This window comes from Vitis riparia, chromosome 6, assembly GCF_004353265.1.
Source record: "Vitis riparia cultivar Riparia Gloire de Montpellier isolate 1030 chromosome 6, EGFV_Vit.rip_1.0, whole genome shotgun sequence".
Taxonomy (NCBI): Eukaryota; Viridiplantae; Streptophyta; class Magnoliopsida; order Vitales; family Vitaceae; genus Vitis; species Vitis riparia.
Window position 1 is genome coordinate 5,847,789 of NC_048436.1, and position 13,124 is coordinate 5,860,912.

Genomic DNA, 13,124 nt, shown 5'->3' on the forward strand with positions numbered 1-13,124 from the left:
ATCTTATAAATTTTCTTCTCTTTTACACTTCATTTTCAATTCAATTTGAATACATTGCTATCTTGAGAATTTATCATGCAATTTCAAGTAACTTTCATTTGATCACCATCATTTCTTATCATCTCGTTCAAGCCTTAATTACCGAGAATAATCCATCCTTGTGGACGATACCTAAATACCACTATACTACGGTAGTTTGTACTAAAACCACTTTTTGATCGGGTACAAATTGCTATAGAATAGTGAATTAGGTTATAAATTTTGTTTTGATCCAACAAACGACAAAATATGAGCGATCAAAAATGGCGCCGTTGCCGGGGATGGTGCCAAGGTGATTGAGGCATTTTCTTTGGTGAGGATTAACCCTTGTGATCCACATCACAAGATTGGTGAAGTTCTCTTTACCAATTCTCCACTTTCATCTTATTTTTCTTCCAGATTTCATCTTTCTTTTTCTTTTTCTCTTTTGTCTTTTTGTTGTGTTTTGGTTTTCCTTTGTTTGCTGTGTAGGTTAACCCTTGTATGCTCCATTGGGAACGAAATTCTAAGGGAAGGTTGGAAAGAACTAATTCATCTACTCAAGTGCTGAATATTGGAATTGCTAAAAATACAATGGAACCTCAAGGTGAAGATCAACTAAGTCAACATGGTCCAAATGAAGAAAATTTCCATTTGTATCGATCTATGAGGGACCATATGCATCCACCGAGAATGAGTGCACCATCATGCATTGTTCCTCCTAGTGAGCAAATGATCATCCGTCCTTATTTGGTGCCACTTCTTCCTCAATTCCATGGAATGGAGAATGAGAATCCTTACACTCACATAAAGGATTTTGAAGAAGTATGTCATACTTTTCAAGAAGGGGCTGCATCAATTGATCTTATGAGGCTTAAATTGTTTCCTTTCACTCTCAAGGACAAGGCAAAAGTGTGGCTGAATTCTTTGAGACCGCGAAGTGTCCGCTCATGGCCTGAACTACAAGCTGAATTTTTGAAGAAGTTTTTTCCAGCTCATCGTACTAGTGGACTGAAGAGACAAATTTCCAATTTTGTGGCCATGGAGAATGAAAAATTTTATGCTTGTTGGGAGAGATATATGGAGGCTGTCAATGCTTGTCCTCATCATGGTTTTGACACTTGGATGTTGGTAAGCTACTTTTATGAAGGTATGTCACCGGCTATGAAACAATTGCTAGAAACCATGTGTGGAGGAGACTTTATGAGCAAGAGTCCTGATGAAGCTATGGATTTTCTAAACTATGTGGCTGAAATATCTAGATCATGGGATGAACCTCATGGAAAAGACTCCAGCAAAGTCAAGCCCCAAAACAATGCTAAAGGGGGAATGTACACTTTGAATGAGGATGTAGATGTGCAAGTAAAAATGGCAACTCTATCAAGGAGATTGGAAGAACTTGAAGCAAGAGGAGCTAATGAAATCAAAGTGGTTAATGATGTTCCAATGCAAATTGCTCAATGCTCCATATGTCAATCCGGTGAACATCTAGTGAGCGAATGCCCCACCATACCAGCTGTTAGAGAAATGTTTATGGAGCAAGCTAATGTTGTTGGATTTGTTAAACACTCCAACAATTCTCCATTTTCAAACACTTATAATCCGGGTTGGAGGAATCATCCAAATCTATCTTGGAAGAGTGGACAAGGACAATTTTCTTCTAACATGCAAACTTCTCAACCTCAAGCTTCACCGGTAGAACAAGCTATAGTGAATTTGAGTAAAGTGATGGGGGACTTCATTGGAGATCAAAAGAGTATCAATACTCAATTAAATCAAAGGATGGATCATGTGGAGACATCTTTCAATCAGAAATTTGATAGCTTGCAAACCAATCTCACACAAAAATTTGATAATATGCAGCTTGCTATTTCCAAACTCACAAGTATGCATACGGTGCAAGAAAAAGGAAAATTCCCTTCACAACCCCAACAAAATCCAAGGGGAGTTCATGAAATTGGAGAAAAAAATGAAAATTTGGCTAAGGTAGATGAAGTGAAGGCAATCATTACCTTAAGAGGTGGAAAACAAGTTGATCAACCTATGCCAAAACCAAAAGAGAATAAAGGAGGGGAACAAGAAGAAAATGTGAAAGAACAAGAAAAAGAGAAAGAGGTGAATGAAGATGATGGACCAAAGCAAGATGAGGTTGTCAATGAAGAGGTTAAGAAGAAAGATAGGCTCTTATCTCCACCTTTTCCAAAAGCTCTTCAATCAAGGAAGGTGGTAAATAATGCAACTGAGATTTTTGAAGTTCTCAAGCAAGTCAAAGTTAACATACCACTCCTAGACATGATCAAGCAAGTTCCTCCCTATGCCAAGTTCCTCAAAGATTTATGTACAATGAAGAGGGGGCTGAACATCAACAAGAAAGCTTTCTTAACTGAACAAGTTAGTGCAATCATCCAATGTAAGACTCCAATCAAATATAAAGATCCAGGGTGTCCTACCATTTCGGTGAATATTGGAGATACATATGTAGAGAAAGCTCTTCTTGACTTGGGTGCAAGTGTAAATCTTCTTCCCTATTCGGTGTACAAGCAATTGGGGCTAGGGGAACTCAAGCCTACCTCTATCACATTATCTTTGGCAGATAGGTCAATTAAAATTCCAAGAGGAATGATTGAAGACGTATTGTTCAAGTGGATAAATTTTACTATCCGGTTGATTTTATTGTCCTTGATACGGAGCCAATAGCAAGAGAACCTAATCATGTTCCAATCATTCTTGGAAGACCTTTCTTAGCCACAGCAAATGCATTAATAAATTGCCGAAATGGGGTAATGCAGCTCACTTTTGGGAATATGACTCTTGAGCTGAATATTTTTCATCTATGCAAGAGACATCCAAATCAAGATGAGGATGAACAAGAAGAAGCTTGCTTGATTGATACTCTTATAGAAGAACATGTGGAAGGAATAAGGGAGGAAGAGATGGAGAAGGCTTATGAAGAATTTGAAGAAATTGAGCAAGAAGAAAAAACTGAGGAAGCTAATGAAATTACCTCCATGAATCATCCTATGCAATGGAAAGCAAAAGAAAAGCCTTTATCTCTAACCAATGATGAAGAAGAAAAGAAGGAAGGATCACCTAAGCTCGATCTCAAGCCCTTGCCAAGTGATTTAAAATATGCATACCTTGAGGAAGATAAGTTTCCAGTGGTGATCTCTTCAAAATTATCATGCCAACAAGAAGCTAGCTTGTTGGAAGTTCTAAGAAAATGCAAAGAAGCTATTGGTTGGTCCATTTCTGACCTTAAGGGGATAAGTCCTTTGGTATGCACTCACCACATTTATTTGGAGGAAAATGCTAAGCCAATTCGTCAACCTCAAAGGCGATTGAATCCTCACATGCAAGAGGTTGTTCGAAATGAGGTACTTAAGCTGTTACAAGCTGGAATTATCTACTCTATTTCGGATAGCACTTGGGTGAGTCCTACTCAAGTTGTACCTAAAAAGTCAGGAGTGACCGTGGTACAAAATGAAAAGGGAGAATCTATTCCTACAAGATTGACCACGGGATGGAGAGTGTGTATTGACTATCGAAAACTGAATGCTGTCACAAGAAAGGATCATTTTCCTCTTCCATTCATGGACCAAGTATTGGAGAGGGTCTCGGGACATCCTTATTATTGTTTTCTTGATGGTTACTCTGGTTATTTTCAGATTGAGATTGCCTTGGAAGATCAAGAGAAGACAACATTCACTTGCCCTTTTGGTACCTATGCATATAGGAGAATGCCATTTGGCTTATGCAATGCTCCCGCAACTTTTCAAAGATGCATGCTAAGTATCTTTAGTGACATGGTAGAGAGAATCATGGAAGTTTTCATGGACGACCTTACCATCTATGGTGAGGATTTTGGAGATTGTCTCTCAAATTTGGAAACAATACTTCAAAGATGCATTGAGAAAAATTTAGTGCTAAATTGGGAGAAATGCCACTTTATGGTAGAAAAAGGCATTGTCTTAGGTCATGTTATCTCAAGGAAAGGGATCGAAGTGGATAAAGCAAAGATAGAGATAATTGTGAATCTACCACCACCAACAAATGTTAAAGAAGTTAGACAATTCCTTGGTCATGCAGGTTTTTATAGACGTTTCATCAAGGATTTCTCTAAGCTAGCAAGACCTATGTGTGCCTTACTTGCTAAGGATGCCAAATTCAAATGGGATCAAAATTGTCAACATTGCTTTGAAGAGTTGAAGAGACTATTGACCACTGCACCTATTGTGAGAAGACCAAATTGGGACTGCCTTTTGAAGTTATGTGTGATGCAAGTGATCAAGCAATGGGAGCAATTCTAGGGCAAAGAGATGAGGGGAAACCTTATGTTATCTACTATGCAAGTAAAACTCTTAATGAGGCACAAAAGAACTACACCACCACTGAAAAAGAGTTGCTTGCGGTTGTCTTTGCATTAGACAAGTTTAGAGCATATCTTGTTGGAGCTCCTATAGTGATCTTCACCGACCATTCAGCTTTGAAATATTTAGTCAACAAGAAAGACTCTAAAGCAAGACTAATTCGTTGGATTTTACTTCTTCAAGAATTCAATCTTGAAATAAAGGATAAGAAAGGTGTAGAGAATGTGGTAGCTGACCACCTATCCCGAATTTCTGTGGAACACATTCCGGAAAGCCCCCCCATCAATGAAGAATTTCCTGATGATGCTCTTTTGAAAGTAGACACCAATCCATGGTATGCTCATATTGCAAATTATCTAGTCACTAGAGAACTACCTAAGGAATGGACTATTCAAGAGAGAAGATTTTTCTTATCCAAGGTGCATGCATACTATTGGGAGGAACCATTTTTGTACAAGTATTGTGCTGATCAACTCATTAGGAAGTGTGTACCGGAAGAAGAACAACAAGGAATTCTTATGCAATGCCATGCTTATGCTTGTGGAGGCCATTTCTCCACTCAAAAGACAGCTTTGAAGGTTCTCCAATCAGGTTTTTATTGGCCCACTGTATTTAAAGATGCACATGAAGTTTGTAAGTCTTGTGACAAGTGTCAAAGGCTTGGAAAATTGACAAAGAGACACATGATGCCACTTAATCCTATATTGGTAGTGGAATTATTTGATCTATGGGGGATTGATTTCATGGGACCGTTTCCACTCTCTTTTGGATACTCCTATATCCTGGTAGGAGTTGACTATGTGTCAAAATGGGTGGAAGCAATAGCTTGTAAGCATAATGATCACAAAGTGGTTGTTAAATTTCTCAAGGAAAATATATTCACAAGGTTTGGGGTGCCAAAGGCCATTATTAGTGATGGAGGTACTCACTTTTGCAACAAGATATTCAGTAACCTTCTCGCTAAATATGGAGTGAAACACAAAGTAGCCACACCTTACCATCCACAAACAAGCGGACAAGTGGAGTTAGCTAACCGTGAGATCAAGAACATCCTGATGAAAGTGGTGAATGCAAACCGCAAGGATTGGGCACTAAGACTTCAAGATGCACTTTGGGCTTACCGAACTGCCTACAAAACAATTCTTGGAATGTCACCATATAGGTTGGTTTTTGGTAAGGCATGTCATCTACCAGTGGAAATGGAGTATAAAGCATGGTGGGCCATAAAGAAATTGAATTTTGATATGCAAAGAGCTGGGTTGAAGAGATTCCTAGATTTGAATGAGTTAGAAGAAATGAGGAACGAAGCCTACATGAATTCAAAAATTTCTAAGGACAAACTCAAAAGATGGCATGATCAAATTGTCCTTAGAAAAGAGTTTCAAGAGGGACAAAAGGTGCTCCTATATGATTCAAAATTGCACATCTTTCCGGGAAAGCTCAAATCTCGATGGAATGGCCCATACTTGGTTCATAAAGCGTATTCGAATGGGGTATCGAAATTACTAATCCAAAGAATGGATGTATCTTCAAAGTTAATGGACATCGGCTTAAACCATATATGGAACCTATGGTGCAAGAGAAGGAGGAGCTGTACCTTCTTGACCCGTCCATAAATTGAGCATTCCAGGTTTGGTGGGCTTAGTCTTCTAAAAGACTAACTAGCCCAATGATCTTGCAAATCTTTTTCTTTGATTTTTTGTTTTGTTTTGCTTGTGTGTTTTTATTTTTATTTTTTTAGTCATTATGAATGATCCCTTTTTAATCATATCAGTTGTGTTTTGAAGGATTTTCCGGATGGATGGAATGCATAAGGCAAAGGGAGAAGGAGTTTTAATGGCCCAACACTAGTGTGCATATTCATGCCAAAACAGGGGAGTCTTCATGCCAAAAACAGGGGAGTCTTCATGCCAAAACAGGGGAGTTTTCATAGCTTAGGAAATGTGCAAAACGAGTCTCTGTCCCGTTTCGCATGATCATGCGGAATTTTCGCATGACTGTGCGAAACTGATAAGGGTGGTGCAAAATTTTTTAACCCTCTGGACCATTTCGCATAACTATGCGAACATTTCGCATGACCATGCGAAATCCAACTTAAGCACTGCAGCAAAATGAACCCTCTGGACCACTTCGCACACTTATGCGAAAATTTCGCATATCCGTGCCAAAATTTCTATCTATCAAAAAAAAAAAAAAAAAAAAAAAAAAAGACGAAATTGCCCCCAATTTAAGCCCTGTTTTATTTCGCACCATTAACTGAAAGTGGGCCTCATGCGAAAACGCTTCGTCTTCGTTAGTCATGCCAAACTGAGGAGGAATACCATCAGTCCTTTTTCCATTTCACCCACTCTCTCTCTCTCTCGCATATCTCCCTTGCCCTAAACCGCGATCAAACGTCGGGAATCTGATTACTTTCAGTTCTTGATTTTCGGAGATTTACTCGAACATTCCCGACATTTCAAGCGTTCCAGGTATTTGAATCTCACTCAACATCTCTCTGAAATTGCAAAACGAATCTGAGTTGAATAGTCTGAATCATTTTGGGAGATTGCCGCAATTTTTTTGCGAACTTCGGACAAATTGATATCTATTACTCCATTTCCCAGTTAATTCATCAAATTGTTCGTTGTAATTTTTTCTTCTTTGTTACAGATGGGAAATCAAAAACGAAAATCATTAGACATTGAGGAAGAATTTGTGGTGATGAATGACGGAAATGACGAAGACACCGATCCCGAATCACCTCCGGGATTTTCCCTCTCTGAACCTCCCATTTCTGGACATCGAAATCAGAGGAATGCCGCAAGATCTTCAATGGATAAAGGAAAATCAAAGATGGTTGCTACTCCTGGAAAATTACCGGTGAAGAGAACACGAAGCGTCAGAGCTCGAACTCGTTCAAATTTTCCGACATCCCTGCTACTCCTTCAGAGCAACATGCTGTAGTTCAGTCCACTGTTGCTAAAGCCCCTGCTCCTACTCCGGTTACAAAATCTGCACCTCCACCAAGCCGACCACCTCAGTTCCACTTCACGAAAGCACCGAAGAAGAAATTAGCCACTGGTGCAAGGGAGGACTGCTCAGATAGAAAATTTCATGAAGAATGTTACTATGATTTCAAGGCTTTTGCTGCATCATCTCTTACTAAATTCTCCACGGAGCTTTGTTGTCGATATTTTTTGGAGCCATTCATGGTGCCTAGACCATTCTTCTATCCTCGCATAATTCGGGAATTTTACCGCACCATGACCAGCAGAGGAGTATATCCACCTTCAGTGATTTATTTCGAAATTGATGGGAGACAAGGTATGCTGAATTCTGAAATGGTAGCAAGAGCTTTGGATATTCCTTTCACACCTCCAAATCCAGCTGAGTTTCAACCTATTACTCGAATTGAGGCTGCTGAGATGGTCCGGATTGTCTCTCAAAATCAATCCATCAACACACATGCAGTGCTGAGGAGAGAAATAGACTCAAAATTTTGGTTCTTGGATCATGTCCTACGCTCCAATGTCTATCCTTGCCAACATGCAATGCAAAGGCGAGAACAAATTCTAGAGGCATTATTCAAATTATTAGTGGACAATGGTGGACTCCTGCTGATTTATTCATGGCTGCCCTGTTTTACTTTGAAGATAAGGTACATCTAAAGCAATTGCAAAGAGCCAAGAAATATCCATTATTCTTCCCGCGCATGTTGGGCACCATATTGGAGTACTATGGCTTCCCTACTGAACCTGATAAAGAAAAGAAGCATCATTGTAGGGAAGTCTATACTGTTTCCAGATGGCAAGGTAGTGTGACCAAAACCGAGTCCACTCTCACAAGTGCCTCATTGACCACTGATAATGAACATCATTATGTGCCTCCTCCGAATCTGATCCTTGAAGATTTTGGTGATGGAGAAGATACACCCCCAAGATCACCAGCTGCAACCACACCAGGAGCTACTTCTACTCCCCAAAATCCGGATTCAGCTGCACATATTTTGGCTAGTCTTTCTTCTACCCCAAACATAGGTCCATCAGCTTCTGATGGCTATGTCCATATATCAGCTGAAGCATTCAATCAACTCTTAGCTCGCTTGGATATGATTCAAGAAAATCAAGCAAACATCCAGCTCACTCAGAGGCAACTTGTCCAAAGAGTTGATGAACTTACCATGGCTGTCCAACAATGGAATTCTTCTTCTGAGAAGCCAGCTAGTGTTCATGATGCTCCTCCTCTGTCCGTCCCACCTACACAAGAGACAAATTCCACAACAAGGGAGTCCACAGTACCCACCACCATTTTGACACCTTCCGAGATCACCCCCTCCCATCCATCTCATGCTTGAGGATAGGGAGTGCCCTCACTTTTCTCCTTGACTCCAATTTTTTTTAGTGTTCATTTTTTTATTTTTCCTCCTTTCCTAGCACACTTATACTTCTATATTGTTTTGTCACAGTTATAGAAGCTGGAAAACAAAGCTTTGCAGGTACTTTTCCCTTCCTTGCTTTACATTTTTTTTGGTAAACATTGAGGACAATGTTTAGTTTGGTTGGGGGGAGATAGGAAAGGAAGAACTTTTGCTAGCATGTTGATTCTTTTGGTTGCTAGAATTTTTTTTAGCTTGTGTATGAGCTAGATTTTTTTTAGTAATTTTGTTTTTGAAAAGATCATAGCACTTATGATTGATAAATAAGCATACCTAGCTTGAAAGAAGTTGATTTGGAATATCAGCTCATTTGCTTGATCTTAGAAAACTTGTTATGTGGATTGAGTTGATTTGACTTTGAAGTTTTCATCTTCCCAAGTTTTTTTTCTAATTGAGTCTTGACACACACTGTGCACTCTAGACCCCTGATATAAGATGAAAAACTAATCTAACCCTAAGACTTGGACCCAATTGTCTTAGCAAGTTGAATCACTTTTAAATTGAGTTGAGACACCTTAAGAAGAGGCCAATGTGCCCAATCCTTCAAAAAAAAAAAAAAAAAAAAAAAAAAAATTTGATTGAATAAAAAGGTTGAGTTATGCTTTCCTTGAAACCTGAGCAAGGTCCGAGGGGTATATGGCCCAAAGGTCTTTAAAACCTGGTGCCCTAAGCCATTATGGTTGGGAGTCACCGACCTCAATGCTCGCTACATGGGTGAATAGGTGGAGTATGAGCTCGATTGTGGGTGCTAAGGTATTGGATCCTAAATTGTGGAGTCCGGGGTGAAGTCTGAGGAGTTAGTGGCTGAATCAGTCCTATAAACTTGGTGCCCTATGCCTTATGGTTGGGAATCATCGATGAATCCCCGCTACATGGACCGTATACTTGGAGATACCTTTAGCATTGCATCCTACAATTAGACCTTTGAAAATAAATAAAGATAGGTGCGTTCTTGACCTATGAGAGAGTGGTTTTTGTTGCTTAAGATAAATTAGGCATGGTTAGGGGGATGAATAGTTTTGAATAATATATTAGGGGGCTAGTTTAATTTCACTCAAGACTTGTTTGGAAATATCATTTTGGGGAGTTGGAAATGGATATATCTTTGACGCTTTAATTTGCATGATGTCTTTTCTATTAGAGATAGTAAATGAGCTTGAGATTTTGATGACACCTATGGATGGTGAGGTGTGTTTTATTTTTGACCATTTGTGCTATGGGATTTTCAAACACATTGTCCAAATGAGTTTAAGAGTTTCTTTTTGAGTAATATTCTTTTTCTTTTTGTTATACCATTGCTAAGGGACTAGCAATGTGTTGGTTGGGGGGAATGATTACTACTCAAAAACCACATATTTTAGATACTAACTTTCATGTGTTTTACACCGTTTGAGTAGTAATTATGCCTAATTTGCCCAAGTAATACATTACTACCCTTGCAAGTGATACTAATGGTTTTTGTTGAGTTTTGGAGATATTTTAAGGTGATTTTTGAAGCATGGATTGACAAATGGAAAATGAATGGAGGAGGGTACATAATGTGGTCATGAGGAAGAGGAGATGCACTTTAACCAAGCTTTGAAGCTTAATTGAAGGTGGTGGAGATGGATTAAACATGAAGAAATGAGAAAAGTTGTAAAGAGGAGCCGGAATAGCATAATTGTCGGTTTCGCATGACCATGCGAAATTTTCGCACAGTCATGCGAAATGAGACAGAAGGGTGGTGGCTGCAGCATAAGGGGAATTTTTGAAGAAGTAATTTCGCATGACCATGCGAAATTTTCGCACAGTCATGCGAAACGCTCCAGAAGAACGAAAAGGAAGCTGTTGCATTCTCCACTTCGCACCATCATGCGAAATTGCTAGGGCTCGTGCGAAAATTCATTTCCTCCAGCTTCCTTGATGAAGAAGCATCCGGAAGACCTCTAGAATGTTGCCAAGTGTCATTTTTACCTTGGCCTATAAATAGAAACGGGATTAACTCATTGAAGAACTTTTTGATACATTTTCTAATTGTATAACTTTTCATACTTCTTCTCTCTATATAATTCTCCATTTTCCTTCAGTTTCTCTTATTTTCTCGGTAGCCAAACATGTCTTGTGAGATCAAATCTCCAAGCATGAGTGGCTAAATCACGTTTTTCTCGGAGGAGGGAGGATCTAAAGGCGAGATCTATGGTGAATTAGAGAATTGAGCCTGAATTGTAAAGGTAATTAGATCCAATTGGTTGATTAATTGAAATTTGGGGATTTTTCTCTTCAAATTGTCTTGAATGATTGCTACAATGCAAGCTAGGTAGATTCATCAAATTCTTAATGCTAGATTTGATGAAATTGAATAGTTGCATTGTGTGAATCATTGGAAGATAGTTTAAGATGAATTGGATTTATGATTCAAATTGATCTCTTGGATTAGATTACCTAATTTTAAGAGAAATTAGATCTAGATCTAAAGCTAAATCAAAAATCGGTTTAGATGAGAATTTAGGTTTTCAATCTAACTTGATGAAAATTAGATCTCAACACCTATTCACCATGGAAATTGCTCTCTAGAAAATCCTAACTCCGAGAATCTCACATCTTATAAATTTTCTTCTCTTTTACACTTCATTTTCAATTCAATTTGAATACATTGCTATCTTGAGAATTTATCATGCAATTTCAAGTAACTTTCATTTGATCACCATCATTTCTTATCATCTCGTTCAAGCCTTAATTACCGAGAATAATCCATCCTTGTGGACGATACCTAAATACCACTATACTACGGTAGTTTGTACTAAAACCACTTTTTGATCGGGTACAAATTGCTATAGAATAGTGAATTAGGTTATAAATTTTGTTTTGATCCAACAAACGACAAAATATGAGCGATCAACACTTGAATGTTGTTAGAATTTGATATTTAGGAGATTAAGTGATTAAATATGGATTGTTTGATGAATTATAATTGAGATTGAGTTAATTTTTTAAAATTTCTTTTCATCCAAATAAGTCATTGGATAATCATATGACAATTGGCTTTGAATAAACTTTCTTGATTTTGATTCATGAAAATCTGATTTATCTTAATTTTTTCAAATAATTCACACATGTACACTTACAATTTTTTTGGTGATCCAAGTTTAAAAATATATATGAATTGTTTTTCTTTTATATTATGGATCCATAAATCTTTTATATAATTTTATTCCTTTTTTATGTTTTCAAATTTATCGAAATTATTCTTTATTTTTCTTAAAAAAATTGAAAATATTAAATTTGTGTTAAAAAAAAAAACAGGAATAATAAATAAACCACAATTGCTAGATAGGTGTTAGGATAAGAAGCAAATAGAGCAACATCATATGCAATTATAAATCCTTCTAATGAAAAAGAAATAAATAAAATATTCAAAAATAGTAAGTTCTAAATCCAAAGAAAGTGAGAGAGCTTCAAGAACTCTAATAAAAAATTACACCACCACCATCATATTAGCCTTGCCTAATGATCAACTACGATTTGTGGGTGGTAGGGAAATCAACTTAAGTTGTGTTTCATAGTAATTCTAAAAAACGTTTTTAATCTATCCAACACTTAAATGATAAAAAAATTTAAATATTAAAAAAATTAAAAACATTTCCTAAAATTACTATCAATCGAGCTCTTAATAACTTAAAGTGACTTAATAATTTAATTTAAATCATTAAATAAATTAAATATGTTTGATAAAATAATTTAATAATATGATTTAAAGTAAAATATATATATATATATATATATATATATATATATATATATATATATATATATATATATATATATATATATATATATATTTAAATAATAAGTAAAAACAATTAACTTATTATCAAGTCCACATTTTTATTTTACTTTTTTATTTTCATTTGTCATAATTATCTCCACAATCCCTTTTGTTACTCCACAAATTCTATTATTACTCGACCTTATTTATCTTAATTATAATTTATGAGGATAAATATGTCAATTTGGTGATTCAAAATAAAATTTTTATGTTAATTTTATCAAAGAAACTTAATACTTAAAAATAAGAATTAAATAATAAATTTTAAATCAACAACTTAAATATAATTTAACTTAAATCATTAAGGAATAAGTATTAAATTTTATTAAATACCCTCTTAGTTGCCAAAGGTTGCAGTTATAAATCAAATGATAATTCATTCACAAAGTACATAACACTGCACTGCAGTTATAAAAATGTCATTCAATCTATATTCAATCAAAAGAAAGCCCAAAGAATGAAATCCAGAAAGCATGGAATTTCAAAGAAAAAAATTAAGGGAAGGGATCATATTGAT

General features: G+C 36.7%; 1 protein-coding gene across 1 annotated transcript; it reads left to right on the plus strand.

The window, feature by feature from the left end:
• Positions 1-1,013: 1,013 nt before the first annotated feature.
• Positions 1,014-8,721, plus strand: LOC117916346. Its single transcript, XM_034832298.1, is given in 9 exon segments — positions 1,014-2,106; positions 2,238-2,244; positions 2,309-2,409; positions 3,321-4,266; positions 4,269-4,886; positions 5,391-5,878; positions 7,038-7,247; positions 7,319-7,804; positions 8,026-8,721. Coding segments are annotated over 9 exon segments (4,599 nt in total). The 5' UTR covers positions 1,014-1,059.
• The last annotated feature ends 4,403 nt before the right edge of the window (positions 8,722-13,124 follow it).